At 34.5% G+C, this 18,303-nt stretch overlaps 1 protein-coding gene across 4 annotated transcripts in view; it reads right to left on the minus strand.

Moving 5' to 3' along the window:
* Positions 1 to 18,303, minus strand: part of FMN1 (formin 1) — a 178,999-nt gene that overhangs the window by 72,333 nt on the left and 88,363 nt on the right. For all 4 annotated transcript variants that reach the window (XM_086748668.1, XM_086748667.1, XM_086748670.1 and 1 more), the window contains 3 exons: positions 16,735 to 17,528; positions 12,495 to 12,645; positions 1,979 to 2,066 (listed from right to left, as the gene is read on the minus strand). In XM_086748668.1, the coding sequence (XP_086604794.1) occupies positions 1,979 to 2,066; positions 12,495 to 12,645; positions 16,735 to 17,528 (1,033 nt within the window). The remainder of the gene's footprint in view (positions 1 to 1,978; positions 2,067 to 12,494; positions 12,646 to 16,734; positions 17,529 to 18,303) is intronic.

An 18,303-nucleotide genomic window follows, 5' to 3' on the forward strand; every position in this document is an offset into this window, starting at 1 on the left:
AATACTAGGGAATAAACACACACTAGAAGAGAAACAAGTACAATTCTACTGTTGTCTTCATTGTAGCATGCACTTCTAAAGATCCTCTCTACAGAACAGATATTTTCCCTGAGTCTGGTGGATTTTCCCCCTAGATAATCTCTGCACACAGATCTTGATTAGAGTCACTCATTCTGCTTTGTAACATATATTTTTTTAAAAAAGTTCAGCTAACTGTATTCTCAGTATTCTCAAATCCTGTTTTTATCTCCTAGCTCTTTACATAAGCAAGAGGCAGCATATCCTATTGCTGGCCTTGAGCAATATGTGGTGACAGGCTAGTCATTTGCTACCTCAGAATAGAGAGGGTGATGAGTTATAAACTCTCCTTCAGTGACAGCACTTGTTTTGGTGTCTCTCTTCTACCAACACTCTAATTTTCATTAAACTTGTAGGACTACATTAGCTATGTCTACAACTGCAAGTAGTGTAGTCTTTGGAAATGGATGTGTAGACAGCAACAGCCTGTACTGAGGATTCAGTGTGCACACTATGCACATTTTGGGAAGTTTTAACTATCTCCCTTTCAGTCCTGCAGAATTTAAATCCTGCTATAGGTAGAGACTGCTTCTGTACTCCTAGAGCACATCTTATTTAATTTAATTCTGAAGGATGTTTGTATACTCTGAGACTGCTCTGTGTTGCTCTGCAATGCAAACAAAGCAAAGGAGACAACCGGTAGATTTTATTCAAAAGTGCACTGCTGATTCAAGCTAAAATGCTAGTCCATACATACCCAAACATTTGACGTATACTTTTATCTTAAAATTTGCCAGAGGGTTTCAAAAGTTATAGAAATAGAGCAAACGACTGATAGATAGATATATAGATAGAGACAGAGATGTTCTATCTTAGTTGAACATCATGGAATGGAAAATAAAAAATAATAAAAATATCTCTGAAGATAGTTAAGAACACTACCTAGGTTTTATAATACAGCTACCATCCTATCCTATGCTGCTGCAATTCCTGCCAGAAAATTATTCAGACCTTTAGTAATGGCATTTTTTTTTCCATCTCATTCCGATACCTTTCACACAATACTGGCAGGCACAAAGTTATTCCTTCTCTTCGTTGTTTCCCTCCACCCCAAGGGACATCTGTAAATCCTTGTCCTTTTAAAGTGCTAGATGCTCAAAGGCTCTTCTGAAATTAATAATAATCAATGCCAGCAGCATCTCAACACCCTACCCAGTATTTGCATGTGATGGAGGGAAAACAATAGCAAAAAGGAGACATTAACTTGAATTCTTCCAGCAGTTGTTTTAAATGGTGAATATTTTCCTTTTTTTAATGTGAAAAAGAAATAAACAATATCCTTAAACAATATCTTTTTAAATCCAGAACATAAGTGGAATCTGAATTACTCCAGTGTTCTGAAAAATCTGTATTCCTCTACAGCTGTATTGGCAAACCCGGATAATTTCTACCAGTAAGGGAATCTATACACTGAGCAGCTCTACACTTTGAAAAATGCCATCCAGAAATCATCCTTCTGATTGCCATGTGGTAGCTGCATCAGCTTGGGATGCATTTTTTTTGTGTACTGGTACTTAAGCAAAATTTAAACCTTCAACAAATACTGACTGCATGCTTGAAGTCCAAAAGATTTATATACAAGCCCTCCATTTAAGTTTTGTCAGTGGAGGACTTTCTTCAGAAAAAGGAGAGAACTGTAGGGGGGGAATATGAAACAGTTTTGAGAAAACACTGTACCGAAAGTTATATGCAAACAGAAACAGTACAGAAGGAGTTGTACTTCAATTCAATTCTGATTATTTAGGTGAAACTTTTACATACACTGGAATATACTGGAAGAATTATTCTTCTGATATCTTAAAGAGGAGTATAGTCAAAGCACATTCTGTAATGTAAGAAATTCTCTGAAGGAGGTGATGAAAAAATATCCATGCAAATATGACACATTAAGTATGCTTACCTTGTTGAATATCCTTCATCTCCAGATGCAAACTGGATATTAAAATTCCTACAGTTTGAGACCGTTTTCCATCCAACAATTTGATAATCTAGAAAGATGATGCAAAATGATCTGAGATGAAATGAACACTCTACAAAGGATTCATTCACACTAATAACAGAAGCTAATTTTTTAACTGAATTCAATGTCCCTCCAAAAATCAAACCTTTTTATTAAATAAATGTGGTAGTAATCACCTCATCTTATCTCTATGCTCTGCATCTTAATAAATGGCTGACAAATGTAAGATTGAATTCTCACTAAGTCTAGTAAAGAACATCACCTCTTACTTGTAGGATGCTATTAAGAAGGTAAAAAAAAAGGGCACACAAAATATTTCCTCTAGAATGTACTTTTCCCTCCTTCTCTTTAAGGGCACAACTATTTAAGATACTCCGAGTACATAACAAGTTCCTTAGTTTGTCTGCTAGTTTATATTTCAGTGTGAACACATTTAAAACTACCTTTTTGACAAAAGATCAGTTCCTGACCAAGGAGAACTGGAGAAATGTCTTCTTACGCCCTCTCAACTCTATTTCGGAAGCACTAGGGGCTACTGAAGGAGTTTCTTTCACTCTTGTCTGAATGTACTTCTTCCACACCCTTGACATGTCACAAGGATTTGAGGATTTTGTTCACATTTTGGGTAACAGACACTTGTTAGTATAATAGACTGACATTCAGATTGTTGACTTTTCAGATGTCTAGTGGGGAAGGAGAAGAAATGGGAGGGAGGGAAATATCGAGGAAGTTATTTTGGCTGGTTGAAATTAGTGATACTGGATGTGGATCAGTCCATAAATAAAGTAACGAAAAGTAAACCATCAGAATTGCAGAAGTGTAGTTCAGATGTTAGAAATGTTAAAAACAAACATTCCACATTGTTCGGACTGTTGGTATTTGTGATTTTGATTTATGTCATAAGGAAGATGACAGCAGCATATCACAAAATGCAATACAGACATAAGTTCTTCAAAATAAGAAATGTTCAGATCCAAGAAGCTGGCTTACTTCATAGTACTGATGAACAAATACTATTAAAAATACTAACTTATATGTAAAATTAAAACTGATAGCTAAGTTTCCCCTAAATTTATATTCCTAGCATCTGAACAATGTTTAATCTGTATGCATCCAAATTTAATTTTAATAGTTGGGTGACACTAATATTTGGATATTTAATAATATTAAGAACTTAAAGTAATTGTTATTCATTATCCCTGTACATTACAGTTAACTGTCAAAATTTATATTAACTCATACAAACTTTTCTTACCTAAGTTTTATGGAATTTAGGAATATTTAGCTGTGCAATTACTTAGTCATTCAGCTATATAAAAGTATATTTGTAGTTGAAAAACACAGGAAAATGACAGCGACACTTTCACCTGACAATGCAAAGTTAGTTCTTGGTTATAGAGTACTGAAATTGGACGATACATGAACAAGCTGGAATACATGCTGCCTTCAACAAAGATCAAAGAGATATTTTATGTCCCTGTTGTAGGGACTCAACTTATGTTAAAGTAGATGTTGCATATTTTCTGCCAAAACTGGAAATAAAATCTATCCTGAGAGGGTTTTTCAGCCTATATGTACGGCACATATGCTGGAGATTAAGAAAATAATACTATTTAAAGTGTTTTCTTCAAATGAGAAACAAGTCAGGCTCTTTATCTCCTGAGTACACGAGCAGACAAGATGATTTGGCTACAAGTTGCCATAAATGGTAAGCATCGCATCCTGTTGACTGTGATTTTTCAGAGCGAATGTAAGTAACCGCTCACTTTATCATGGTCATTTCTGAAGCTTTACATGAATTTGCTGAACTCCGTGGCACATTAACTTCTTACAGGGATAATTACAGGCTTGAGTAGTATGCAATTTGTACAGCATTCACTGACTTCCAAGTTGACCTTGTTCAGGGGCAAATTCATAGGTTGTCATAGACCCCATTAGACATGCCTAGTTTGAGGCAAAAACTTTCCAGACTGTAGCCACTGTAGACAATACGACATTTGAAATAATTCTATTATTTTTAAGTGCTAATATATTTTCCAGATACAATAAAACTAGCTTATATTGCTAAGTAAGACTTACTCCTGAAAAGACTAGTGAAAAAAAAATTAAAGATGACCCTGTATAATTTTAAAAGCTAAAACAGTGATTCCTTTTTTAAAATGGCCAACTAACTGTATGCTCACTTGCATTTTTTACAAATGTACACATGGTCACAATTACCAGGCAGCAAGCTAGACTCAGACTACCTGAAATAGCTTCAACCAACTGAAATTTGTAACTGAAGGCTAATATTTCATTCATTAGAGAGCAGAAATGGAGCAACAAGACAAAAGAATAGCTTAAATTTGGCATAAAACTACTCTAAAAATACAGTTGTAATGCTAAGTATTCAATAGGACTTTTGTCATAGATTTTTAGAACTAACATGTAACTTGAAAGATTTCAGAACCAAAATATATAATCAGTAGCAAAACAAAAAATGTATTTTCAGAGATACTAATTTTGCCCCACATTACAGTTTTCTGAGGAAGTTACTGAAAGGGAGTTAGATACGTGTCTGAATTCCAAATGGAAAGGAGACACAAAAAAATCAGCACTTTCCCAGGTCTTAAAAACCACAAGGCAAATAAAATGAAAGTTTGTAAAGACTGCATTGAACTATTTAGTCTATGCTTTTAAAAGACAAATCACTGATCACCTCTCAGCATATTGGGACTTGCTTGCAGCTGGCAGTAACAGGTAAGCAGCTAAAATCCAGCTGACGCTAGTTGATGCTGCTATGCCAGCTGGCAGGGTTTGCCAGCTGCCTGCCTCTCCTCCAGACTATGAATGTGTCATGGTAATGGATGCAGCATCTTCTGGCTCAATGGCAAAACTGTGACTGGTGGTGCTAATTCATTTAATTCACTGATCCATAACAGTATTTGCTCTATGTGGTTTTCCCCAACTAATTTTAATGTTATTAAGTTAGTTGATTTGCCATACACAAGTGTCCCTTCTACATCTTCCAAATATTTACCATCTAATTTAAAAGTGGAGACATACTGAAGATTGAACAAACTCATAAATTATTCTGTCATTCCTATTAAAAGGTGTTTCTCTAATGTAGCCAGAAATGTATTTCATTAAATTTTATACAACAGACTTCACTGTTTCGTCTAACTGTAATGTCTACATTCTGTCCAGGACACTTACTGGTGCTGAAATCTGAGCAGATTCAGTTTACTTTAGTGATTAAAAGCTAAATCCTTCCTCCTGCTGGTGCATGGATTCTTTCCATAATATTTAAATTTACTGAGGGAAAGCGTAAGCTAAAAAGCTGTCCTGCATATCACAGTGTTTCCCTCCATTCCCACTCATTAACTTTTATGGTTAACTGGACCCATAAGCAGTCTGCTGAAACCCTGTTAAAGCAGAAGAATACCCTGCACAAGAAGCAAGTAGTTATACCCCTCAAGCCATTCTACATGAACACCCCAGGAGTTATCAATGAAATTTCAGCAGCTTAAGACTAGACATTCTCTCTTCTATTCCTACTCAAAGGAGAGCCAAGTATAACTATTTTTATTTAACACGGATGAACTACAGAATTATATTTTTAAAATATTTTAAAAATACTTTAGGAGGCATGTAATCCTGTTTGCAATTCTATTGGATTTTTAAAACCCCACTATTTTTAGCCTTTTGCTAAAAGACAAGCAATTGGCAATTTCTCAGGATAAAACAGGAGGTAAGAAATAAGCTAGTATGAAACTTATTTCAATATCTTTATTCCTATCAAAAGTGTAAAACCAAAACAAAGCCAGAAAACAGATATTTACCCTTTACAGATACTTTCCATATCCTACATGATTGCAGAGCTTTGCGGTAAACAAGGAAATGCTGTATTCATTCTTCTCAGTACAGCACAAAAAATAAAAGGAAAGTGAGAGTGCCTTGGAAGAGCACGCACTAGCATTTTACTACTTCTACTCAAGTTTGAACACTGTTTATTATCTTATGCAGAGAGCTGAAGACAGTCATTGTGTTTCAACCCTGCAAAGCTTCCAACAATTTCTGCAATATCTGGCCTTCTTGTGGAAACATAAAATTCATTAATTGTAATTCCTCATTTAGTTAGATGGACAAAAAACTTGCTGACAGACATATCCCTTTCAGTTAAAAAAAATGCAATTCACTCAAAATATTGACACTCTTCTTAAATGAAAACACATGTTAATAATTATGTGAAGTCTGTTAGAGATAATAGACAACAGAAAAGCCATTATCTTTAATGTCCTCCTGTGTCTTTGAAATGATAATCATCGCACTAAAGGGCCCAAAAATGATTGATGGACTTTCATTTGGAGCATACACCTGACACAAATTACTTGACATTTACTGATTTTTTTTGTAAGATGAAGACAGAGTGGCATCACAAATATCTAACTATCTTGTTTCTCGAAAAAGTATAGAAAATACCAATTTCGTGAGGATAAGTTACCAACAAGTGCTTAAACATATTGGAAAAACTGATGCAACAATATGTGCAAGTCCAGCAACGGCGCTACAAAGTGCACATAGAATAAATCACAGCAAAAGAATGTTCTTTTCTAAATTATCTCTTTTTCAGGCTTGCAGGGTATCATAGTTGAATACATAATGAATCACGTTTTTTTATTTCATTCCAAAATACATGTCCTAATTCTGCCTTTCTTCTATTTGGCACTACAAGAACAGATTTTGGTTCTGCAAATTTAAGAGAAAAGGGAGAACCTATGTCTTGAAGACAATTACATGTGTCTATCAGCTTACATGGCATAAATACTTATAGATCCAATGTATATTGCCAAGCTGCACCATACCAGTAATATACATATTTAGATTAAGCTAGCTGAATTAGCAAAAACCAGAGAGAAATTCATTTGACTTATATTCAGGTGCTAATGAACTTCTTTATTTTTGTCCAGTAACTTCAACTTTGCCTGCTGCAAATTCAGCCACTTCAGAACTATCCTGGGAAATAAATCCCACTCCTTCTATACATTATTTATCCATCTAGAGTCTCTGGGAAAGTCAGGATACAAGCAGTAGTCTCTTTCCCATTTCACATATACCATATAAAAAAAAATCACTGAATTGTATTACCTCATATAAGATTATAACGCTTTTAGTCTGACACCTCAAAAGCATTCTTATGAGAAAAGAATTACATGTATTAATTTTTAAATGTATTGCACACTGTTTCGTTCTAATACTGGGACATAACTAATATATTCACCTAGATAGTAAATTCTCCCCATCCAGAAAAGAGAAATTCTACTCTCAAAAGATAGTACCTAAAAAACTAGAATATTTATTTTGATCGTTATCTACATAATTCTGTAATTTGCAAGAATTTCCAAGATCGCATAAATGCAGAGCAGACAAATGCACAAGAATAAGGATTTTCTGAAATATTTCAGGAATGTATATTTTGAAAAAAACCCAGGAGGTTCTTTCAAAGCTGCTAAATTTTCCCAAAGAGCGCATGGTAGAAGAAGAATGAGCAGCCACACACTTTTGCAGAGCTTCTAAGTCCAGATGAGCATTACCATAACAAACTTCAAAAACATCTAATTGTACCAGAAAGGCACATGTGACCTTCATTTAAACGTTATTATTTTTACATTGAAACACTATCAAGTAAATGTACTGTATTTTTCCAAAGTAAGTTAATATATGCCTAAAAACAAATAAAATGACCCTCCGTGCAGTCCTTTAAAAAGTTATATTACCATTGCTGCTGGAAGGTTCTTAACTTCCCTTCCTTTTTTCCCCACATACTTGTTACAATATCTTATTTTTTAATAACCATTGCAAATTCTAATAATTTCATCCTCATGTCAGGATGATAGCCTCTGTAAACTAATGTAACTCAATTAATAAGCCATTTTCTGGCAGGCACAAAAGGAATGAATTTGGGAATCATGAAAGTGCTTCCACTCTCAAAAAAGGATAGCCAGCTGTTTCCCTCCACAGGACAACGGACAGAAAGTGGACTTTATGCCTTTTTATTGAGTACTAGAATCATGATGTTGGAAAGGCACTCAAAATGTCATCCAAAGCATTTCTGCACTCCAAGACAGTATCAATTATATGTGTATCATTCCAAACAAATTTTCTTAATGATCTCCCAACACAGAAACACAATTTTCCTGTCCAAATTGTTCTGCATGCCCTTGGTATCCTTACTGTTTCTTACAAAGCTTTTCACAATTTTTCTTTGCAGCAGCTGCATGCACTTGATGACACTTACTGTGTATCCCCATCAACCTTCTCTTTTCTAGACTAAACAACCATAATAATTCAATTATTTTCTCAGACTACTTTTACACTTTTCATCATTCTCACTCTTCTCAACTCTTTCCAGTTAGTAAACATTTTTAACAAAGGGCTGTAGCGCCTCAATCTAGATGCAGTTCTTAACTGAGACACAGATGAGTAGATTGTCGTGCAAGCAATACTTCTGTTAATCTATCAGAGTTTTGTTTTCCCTTTTTAGTAGTACAACAATTTGACAATTCATATTCCTCTTGTGAGTCTTTGTAATCCTAAGATGCTTTCTGCTAAACTGTTAACCTAATCAGTTAGCCAGTTGTACCCCATCTTATTTTTAGGTAGTTGAACATCCTTAAATGTATTACCTTTGTGCTTAACTGTATTACTTTTGTGCTTATCCCTATCTTTCAGACCGTATCTCTGATACATGAAAGCTTTCTGCTCCTACATTTGAAGCCTCTTGCAACTACGCGGTGGCTGCAGAGCTAATACTCCATACCTCACATGAAAACACTGAGGTAACCAGACCCAGCATAGATGCCTACAGAATCCTCAACGTATTCTCCTATTTTGAAAATGAGTATAAGTATGAATATAACCTATATTATAAATATTTAGTTGTAAATTATACATTATATTTTAAGTACATTATGTATATATATGAGTATAAATAGATATATGAATATAAATATATACTCAGAAGTTTCTTTTCTGAGCATAACTTTCCAGATGGTACTGGAAAACAGACCATCTGTTCCACTTACGTAGGACATGATTAAGATATTTCTGTCTGAAAATGGTAGATGTCTACCAGCTGTAAGCAACAAAAGCACACTATACATTGAATATTTGAATCTGTGTTGCCATGAGGTGTCTACTATGTGGATAAATAGGTAAGAATAGAACAAAGCGAAATTTCTATAGGCTTAATGGGATGCTTTCCACAGAAACATTCATTTCACAGACTAAGCATACAGATTATTCCAACTGGTTTCACAAAAATAATAATATCGAGAATAAACTGAATAATATTATTTTATTTGTAAATAGAGAAATGTAAATAGATGGTAAAGAAGTCGTAATTCCATAGGTCACTAATTGTTAAAGTCTCCTTAGTTTTATAAAGAAGGCCCAGTTAAACAAGAAACAATTTCCCTCTAGTTTGAAAGATAGAATCTTACTTCCAGTTGCACAGGGAATTCAATTGCAAGGCACAGATGTAATTCTCATGCAAGGAGAAAAGTATTAAGAAAGCATGTTTTAACAAGTAATCCTGCACCACCTATTGGTCTGTCATTTCTCTAAATACCAAGCAGGTCAAATCTAGTTTGTATAAGATGGCATGAAACAGGACAAAGTTTGTGCCGAGGAGAAAAGATGTAATGCAGTGAATAGGTCAGCACCAACATGTATTATTAAATAAATTAGCTTACATATTCCAAACACAACTACTACTCTAGATTCTATTGCTGTACCTATATCTTGCTCTGGAAGGCTTTTTAACAGAATGTGAGAAAATAATTTCCAAAGAAATACAAAACGACACAGCATCTGCTAAAAATTATAATATATGATGAACCCCATAAGATTCATGTGTCTTTCTTAATGTCTGTAGAAACTACCTTTAACCAGACTATACAATTCCATACACTGTGACACTTGTAGCATTCTTAAGACCAGACAAGCACAAATTTCTGTACTGAGGCAAAGAAATCATAGAATCATAGAATGGTTTGGGTTGGAAGGAACCTTCAAAGGTCTTCTAGTCCAAGCCCCCTGCAAGGAGCAGGGACATCCCCGACTAGATCAGGTTGGTCAGAGCCTCTTGATTGTTAAAACCCTAGTAGATTTAATTGCTAGGAAAAAGTAAGAAAAGTTGAGAGCCAAGAAAAAGTACGAGAAAGCACAAATGAAGCAGCAGAACTGGTAGTTTTACATCAATCTACAGGAGTTTTCTTTTACTATCTACTAATAGACTCTCCTGTAACCAAATAAAATGCCCCTCTACTACTGTATCGCTTGCAGCGCACCAAAATTGATCCACTGGAGCGAGTCTGCAGACATCTGGGCTTTCAGAGAGACAAAGGAAAACACAGGACCATATAAGAGAACTAACTGTCTGTAAAAATATTCAGCTGCTGCTATGAGTCATTTAACAGAGAAAGGTGGAAAGACAGGACATACAGTAAGAAAATGCTTCTACACTCAATTAAATTCAAATTTAATTTGAATTCTAAAAGATTATTTACTTTTAATTTTTAAACTGAACAGATGATGGAAAGTTTAATATTGTTGACCATGAGTTTGTGGAATTTTCACAGAAAGCCCTACAATTCCCATCGTTTGTAACACCGTGATCATAATGCCATGAGTTTTACCAAACCAAACCCATAACTCTTAATTTATCTCTAGGGAATTTATTTTTGTATTTTCATATAGTACTTGAAAAGAACTTTTAAAATTTCATTTATTTCAGTAAATATATCCCTAGTCTTAAAATAATAAGTTTACATTTAATAACAAAACAGAATAATTCAAACACTAACATAAAGAAGGTATCTTTGTAAGAAAACACATTGGTTTCTCACAAGAAATAGTACTTATTATATCATTATTTTCTATATTGTATAGGGTAACTATTTTCCAATTTGACCTCGGACAAAGTTAAGAGAGATCATTAAAAAAATTTTGCTGCTGTAGCAAACAAGTTAGTTTACAAAGCAGCAAGGAAAAAGAACAATGCAATTTCATCTTTCAGAATACAGGACTAATTCTGTACCTGGTTTGCTGTCAAACATCTGGAGAAATAGGTACATTCACTTAATTGCTGAGATTTTGAAATACAAAGTAACTATTTGTGCACATTATTTCTCCATTTAAGTTATACTGGTTACATTCTTTTTCAAAATTCTTCAGAAATCTGTATTTCCTATTAAATAATTATTTCTGAAAGAGGTAAATTAACGAAATGTAAAAAGGAATTTTAGAAAAAGAGTATCAGAAATGTGAACTAATAGGATCTACAGATACAGCTGAGTACTACACACCATGTGCACTGAAGCACTTGTCAAGTAAAATATGTCAAAATATTTTTCACAGAGATGTTCACATCCAACTTCAATCTAATATTTGGAGGACTACTAAGGTAGGACTGTAACAACTAATCATTTCCTTAGGGTGTATTTACAAATACCATTCCGGCCTCATTTTTCATTTTTCACTTTTTGCTTCACATGAGCTTGAATTTTATGAATTCTATAGTCTCATTTACAGGTCTCATTAACTATTGTGCTAAGACACACTACAGGAAGTTTGTGATAATGTTACATGTGTTATAAAATTGAAAAAGGTAAACAGCAGCGCTTACATACAAAGTGCCCTCTTGTGGTTCCAAGCAGCTAAACTCCAAGAGATTTACAATATAGTATCTATTTAAAAGGATTTCTAATACATAACCACATTGTTTCCGGAAAATAGTATTGGTTTTTATCCAGTCTAGAATTTTTCCTGCAGCAAGTATTAATAATGGGATTTCTTTGTCCTATGTGCACACAGTAATTGAGCAGTACAAGCTCTCTCTGTAATGGATCATGCCTGAGGCAGACAATACATGCACTATGGTAATGACATAATGACATAGCTGCTGCATAAACTTCTGACCATTAAACATGTTATCGTCCTATCCCTTCCGGACGCAACTCTTTAGCTATACCAGAGGTATATTATTCAAAATGTCTAACAGTCCAATTTTCTTTATACTTTATTTTTCCAATAAAATAGATCTCAATGGAAGACAGGTTTGCTAGAATAACTTAATGACATTCTTTAATTATAAATCAGTTTAAGGGCAGATGTGACCTGAAATATTGGCACATTTAGATATGTATTAGAACTTCCATTCAGTTCTTCTATATAAAGTATTCTTTCTACCTCATTGGGATGTGGAACTTCCACTTTCAAAGGCAAGAAATCTTCCACGGTAAATAATAACCCCACATTCTCAAGCAAGGGTTGAATGAGTAATCCACCTATATTGCTTTAAAATGAGATTTACAAACCCATCTATTAACTGTTTATTCAATAATAAACAAAAAGGAGGTTTCTTAAAATGTAAAACTAAACCAAAAAAAAGCAAATACAGAGAAACAATAAGTACCTTTTTGGCTTTGTTTTTTTTTTCATAAGTTTCTGATAATGGTTTTCTTTTTTCCTGAGTGGTGTCTTTGGAGAATAAATATTCAAACTCAGTAGTATCAAGTATATCAGGCTCTTCTAGTGATTCCCATAATGTTGGCACAGCCGTTTTCCTATAAAGGAAAGGTAATAGTAACATTTTCAATAAAAATTTATGAAAACCCATAATAGATCGAACCATAATAGATGAAAATCCATAAAAGATTTAAAACTTTGAGCAACATGCACTGCTGGTATACAAACAGCATTCCTTCCCTATACCTTGCTCTTGTGATGAGTCAAAATGTTTTGGAGAAGGCTGTACTAAAAAGTTTATCTATTTCAAAATGTATTATGTATACTGTACAGTTTTTTTACCATAACCAAATATTACAACTGAAGCTTGTGCAAATACATCTCGAGAGATTTCTGCCACTTCAATGAGGATGAGGAGTATTTCAACAGCAGCTTTTTTGAGTAACTCCCAGTAATCTATTTAGACCTGTAAAACTAAACAATATCCACAAATACTGAACAAACTTTTTTCAAGCATGTTTTAAGAGCATTTGGGGTAATTTGTATTGGAGTTGATCCACTTCATGTTAGCTGCAGATGTTGTATGCTCATATTTAACTTTGTCGGAGTTCTGAGAAACTAAATTAATTACATGGCCCATATTTTGGGAGACTAACCACTATTCTGGCTCCATTCAACTAACTGTAAATTTTAAATATGGATTATCCTTCCTTTTTTTTTTGCCTTTCAAGACCAGATTTAGATTTAGTTTTGGAAATTGTTTACACAACCCCCTAGTTTTATCTACATTTGGGGAAAATACCATGTAGTGCTGCAAACAGGGCACTTCAATACTGAATGAGCTATGTTTCAAAACTCCAACTTTCCAAGAAAACATATGGGACAAAACTTCTGAGTGCTCTTCCCGCCTGTTATCAGTAGAAGGTGGGCCCACTTCTTCCAGCAGATGTCACTAAAAGGCAGTGAAATTATTTGCAATGAAAAAAAAATATGAAAACCCCTATAAAATACAAACGGCTGATGTCACTACACATACTTTTATTAGTTGTAATATGCAACAAAACGCAGTATCTACCAATTTAAGGGTAACCAAATTAATTTTTTTTTTTTTTTTTCAAATTTAGGATTTTTCTTCTACTTAATACTCAACTATACATTCACTATCATGAATGTTTAAGGAAGAGATACAAGTTTTATTTATGGAACAACTATCTATTCACTAGGTAACAACTTTTCACTAGCAATTTTGGGAAAGTAAAACCAAAATGCTCAAACTTCCTGCTCTAAAATATTTCTATGCCTTTAATTCTGAATCATTGAAAGAATACAACTGACATTTCTTTAACTGTTTGTTCCTGTCAAACATGTTATATAAAATATTAACACCTTACAATGCTTTATTATACCAGAATAATGATTCTTTCTCATAAAAATAAATTCAGACAAAATGCTGTAAACTCAAACTTATATTTAAATACATTTAAATGCATATATTTATTTTAACAGTGTTTAAATATAATCCTAAAAATAACTTAAAATAAAAGATTAAGAATAATCAGAAATAATTTAACATGCAAATAAATAATTTAGTGACATATAATAACATAAGTAATCTATAATAAATTATCTGCAATATAATAATTCCTAATATATAATAACAATATATAATACTACAGTCATAGTATATAATATAGTATGTAATACTGTGTATATAGTATAGCATATATTATATATGCTATATAATATAACACTATACTTTACAACTATAAGTTATATATAATATAATGTCATTTATTAAAATCTTTAAAATAAACTAAGCATCTTTGTAACTGCACTTATGCTAAAATAATTTTGAACACAGATAATAATTATTCTAATTTTAAGACCCAAATAATCATGTCATTTCATTACTTGCATAACACAGACCTGAGTTTTATTTCATTATTCTAGCAACTCCTTGTTAAACTAGAAATAGCCTGTGTTGCTTAAGTATACCCCAAAAATACTTTTTGAGCAAACTCTTTTAATGGAGCTGTACGTTACATTAATAAACACTTGAAGCAAAGTTAGAATCAGCCAAAACCCAGAAGAGCAGCTGAGCAGTACTGAAACCACATATTACTGTGCCAGTAACGTACGCATGCTGTCCCAGAAAGTGCAAATGGGAGTACTTATTTTCTCCTGCCAGCGGAATAAGTGGAGAGCATAAACAAAAGTTGTGGGGTCATTTCAAAAAGACTATGCAAAAATTGTTGATTTATGCCTGTCCGGCAAATGATCCCTTATAAACAAATCAATAAAACAACATGTTGCCCAGTAACTTTATATTTGTTACAATGGTGTATACTATTCTACTACTTTCACAGAATCATAGAATGGTCTGGATCAGAAAGGACTTTTAAAGATCATCTAGTTCCACCCCGATGCCAAGGGCAGGACAATCTTTCACTAGATCAGTTTGCTCAAAATCTCCTCCAACCTGATGCTGAAGACTTCCAATAATGAAATATACAAAATGAATGACGCACAATTTCTCACTGCCCAATGACCTGACGACTGATACAGCCCATCCCGGAAAAGCCCTTAATCTCGTTGCAACTACTACAGACATCAGTGTATTACCAACATTCTTCACATACAAAATCCCGTATTAAATCCAAAACACAGCAGCTACTGGGAAGAAAATCAGCTCCATCTCAGCAGAAACCAGCTCAGGCATCCACAGCTTCTCCGGGCAACCTGTTGCAGTGTCTCACCAACCTTGTTGTAAAAAATTTCTTCCTTATATGCAATCTAAATTTATCTCCCTTCAGTTCAAAACCATTGCCCCTTGTCCTGTCACTACAGGCCTTGGTAAAAGGATTGTCTCCATCCTTCTCATAAGCCCCATTTATATACTGGAAGGTCCCAACAAGGTTTCCCCAGAGCCTTCTCTTCTCCAGGCTGAACAGCCCCAACTCTCTCAGCCTGTCCTCACAAGAGAGGTGCTCCAGGCCTCTGATCATCTTCATGGCTGTCCTCTGGACACACTCTAACAGATCTTGTACCAGGGGCTGCAGAGCTGCACGCAGTACGCCACGTGGAGTTTCACAAGAGCAGAGTAGAGGGGCAGAATCACTTCCCCGGACATTTTGGCCATGCTGCTTTTAGTGCAGCTTGGGATATGGTTGGCTTTATGGGCTTCAAGCTCACTTTGCTGGCTCATGTCCAATTTTTCATCCACCAGTATCCCCAGGTTCTCCTCTGCAGGCCTACTCTCAATCCATTCATCTCCTAGTCTGTATTGATACTGGGGATTGCCCTGGCCCATGTGCAGGACCTTGCACTTGGCCTTGTTGAACTTCATGAGGTTTGGACCGGTCCACTACTCAAGCCTGTCAAGGCCCCTCTGGATGGCAGCCCTTTCCCTCAAGCATATCTAGCATTTTATCCCAGCACTAAAACACAGTAAGATTGGTAATTAATTTTTTAAAAATATATAAATTTTTTTAAACTATAGATGTCTATTAGTACTGAGACTCCTCCATAACGGATGCTTCCGGCTACAGTTTCCTGAGCTGCATATATTTGCTTCCTGAGCTGCATATATTTATATATATGCTTTACTTCTCCTCCGACAGAATTACACACGGGGGTGAAGTTCCTGTTAAACTGTTTCTAGAACTGGAATCATAGAGGATAACACAACATTGTGCTCTGAAGATGGTATCACCTGAAGTGACTGGAAAGCAAAAACGAAACTAAGTTCTCACCTGATCAAACTTTAACATTTCAATTCTAAGTAAGATTAAAAATAGGTACATCTTTCTAATCTCTTGCCTACCTTTTTTCTCTTTAGTGCTAAGTCTAGGAACCATTCTGTCACTAGAGTTGTCCATGGAATACTTGGATTTTCCAGAAAAAAAAAGACAAAATTTCTTCTTGTGATAATGTACATTATTTTCATTCATAATGCATGTAATTTTAATTTACATTTAGCATTTTAAAATAATTTAAATCATGATCTATTTTTAGACTCCTAGAAGTGATTTCATTTTTTCTTAAAACATATAAATTCCACGGCTCTACACTGATTTTGTTATACATTCCTAGACTTAACTTTTTGTTATTCAGTCTTAAATAGTATACATATCCTTGTATCATGGGCTATACATAGCAACTCTTAAGTCTAAATAAATATATTTTACCTGCTGCCTTGTAATTGTATCCGTGTCCAATACAAAGGCTTCATGGGCCGGCTAGGTTCAATGGCAGGTTTTCGAGGACCTTTGTTTGAAGATAAAGTGCTATTAAAAAAGAACCCAGGCCCAGGAGGTGGAGGGGGTGGAGGTAACCCAGATCCAGGCAATGGAGGAGGAACAGGAGGTCCCAACCCTGGAAGCGGTGGTGGTGGCGGCGGTGCTTGAAAATTCCTACAGCCTTCAGAAAGTGGAGGTGGCAATGGTGGACCAGATCCAAACTGAGATGTCAGTGAAGTCGGACCCATTGGCAAAGGTGGTGGTGGAGGAACTAAACCTGGCAGTGAAGAATTAGGAAAGGGAGGAGGAAGTGGCGGTGGCGGTGGTGGTGGAGGTGGAGGTGGTGGTGGAGGTGGAGGCAGCACTTGTTTTGGTTGACAAGATAAGACACTTTCTGAAGACTGTACAATGTAATTGTCCTTATTTTCACTTTGGGCAGAAATACTATGTGACAAAGAAGAAATATTAAGCTTTTTGGGTACTATTTGGTTATTTTTCACAGCTTTGTTCTCTTCTTCACTAGGCTTTATGAAAGTTTCTCTGTCAGTCTGTATACATACATTTCTGTATGTCTTTGGTGGGTTATCATCTTCAGTAGAAACACCAATATCCTTTGCTTTTTCATTTCTTCTGTTTAATTTATTATCGAGTTCATTCTTCAGATGTGCAATGGTTTCCTCAAGGTGAGCAGCTAATAGAGCATGTTCTCCACGAATATGGAATACCCTGAGTTCAAACTGAGACTGCAGAACAACAACAACAAAAAATCCCTTAGTGCAAATATTCTTGTAAAGTGTTTATTTTGTAGTAACTTAAAATCTTCAAATTTAGACTATGTTCTTACTTTAAGCAAACCGTAATGACAGAAATACTTCACTTTCTCAGTTCTAAATGGCTTTATTGCAAACTATTACATCATTGGACACTTACTAATCTTTAAAGAAATGTAAGCAGTATGTGCTTCTACAAAACGTATTCTATGAGTAAATATCTAGAATATTAATTTAAAAACTCTAAGTTGTACCTTGTCTTTAAGCAGACTTACTGTTTTTAATTGCTGAATGCACTAATTAATAGTTCATTATGGAGAAAGGTACATTTTCCAAATGGTATTGTAATTAATGACATGATTTTATTGACTATTTCATTTCATAAATATGCCATATATACAGTTAACATGTTCAGAAGTAAAAAATAGAGGAAACACAACCAAAGTTGAAATTCCTCCTGGATAAAACAGTAAATAAACAAATTAAAACACCTTCTCAATCTATTAAAAGTGTTCTCATCAATTAAATTCACAGAGACACACATAAATTCTCCTTCAAATTTATCTTCACTATTAGATTAAAAATTCATTTCTACCAGATGCATTTTAATCTACAATCAGCAAAATAAATCTTAGAACCAAGAGAATCAAGATGATTTCACTGAGGTAGAAGGAAATAACAGTCTTTCAAGAACATATATATATAGGTAAGGAAGAAAAAACCTACTTTTCTTACCATATACCAGAAA

The sequence above is a fragment of the Chlamydotis macqueenii genome, chromosome 5 (assembly GCF_036417535.1).
Source record: "Chlamydotis macqueenii isolate bChlMac1 chromosome 5, bChlMac1.mat, whole genome shotgun sequence".
Classification (NCBI taxonomy): Eukaryota; Metazoa; Chordata; class Aves; order Otidiformes; family Otididae; genus Chlamydotis; species Chlamydotis macqueenii.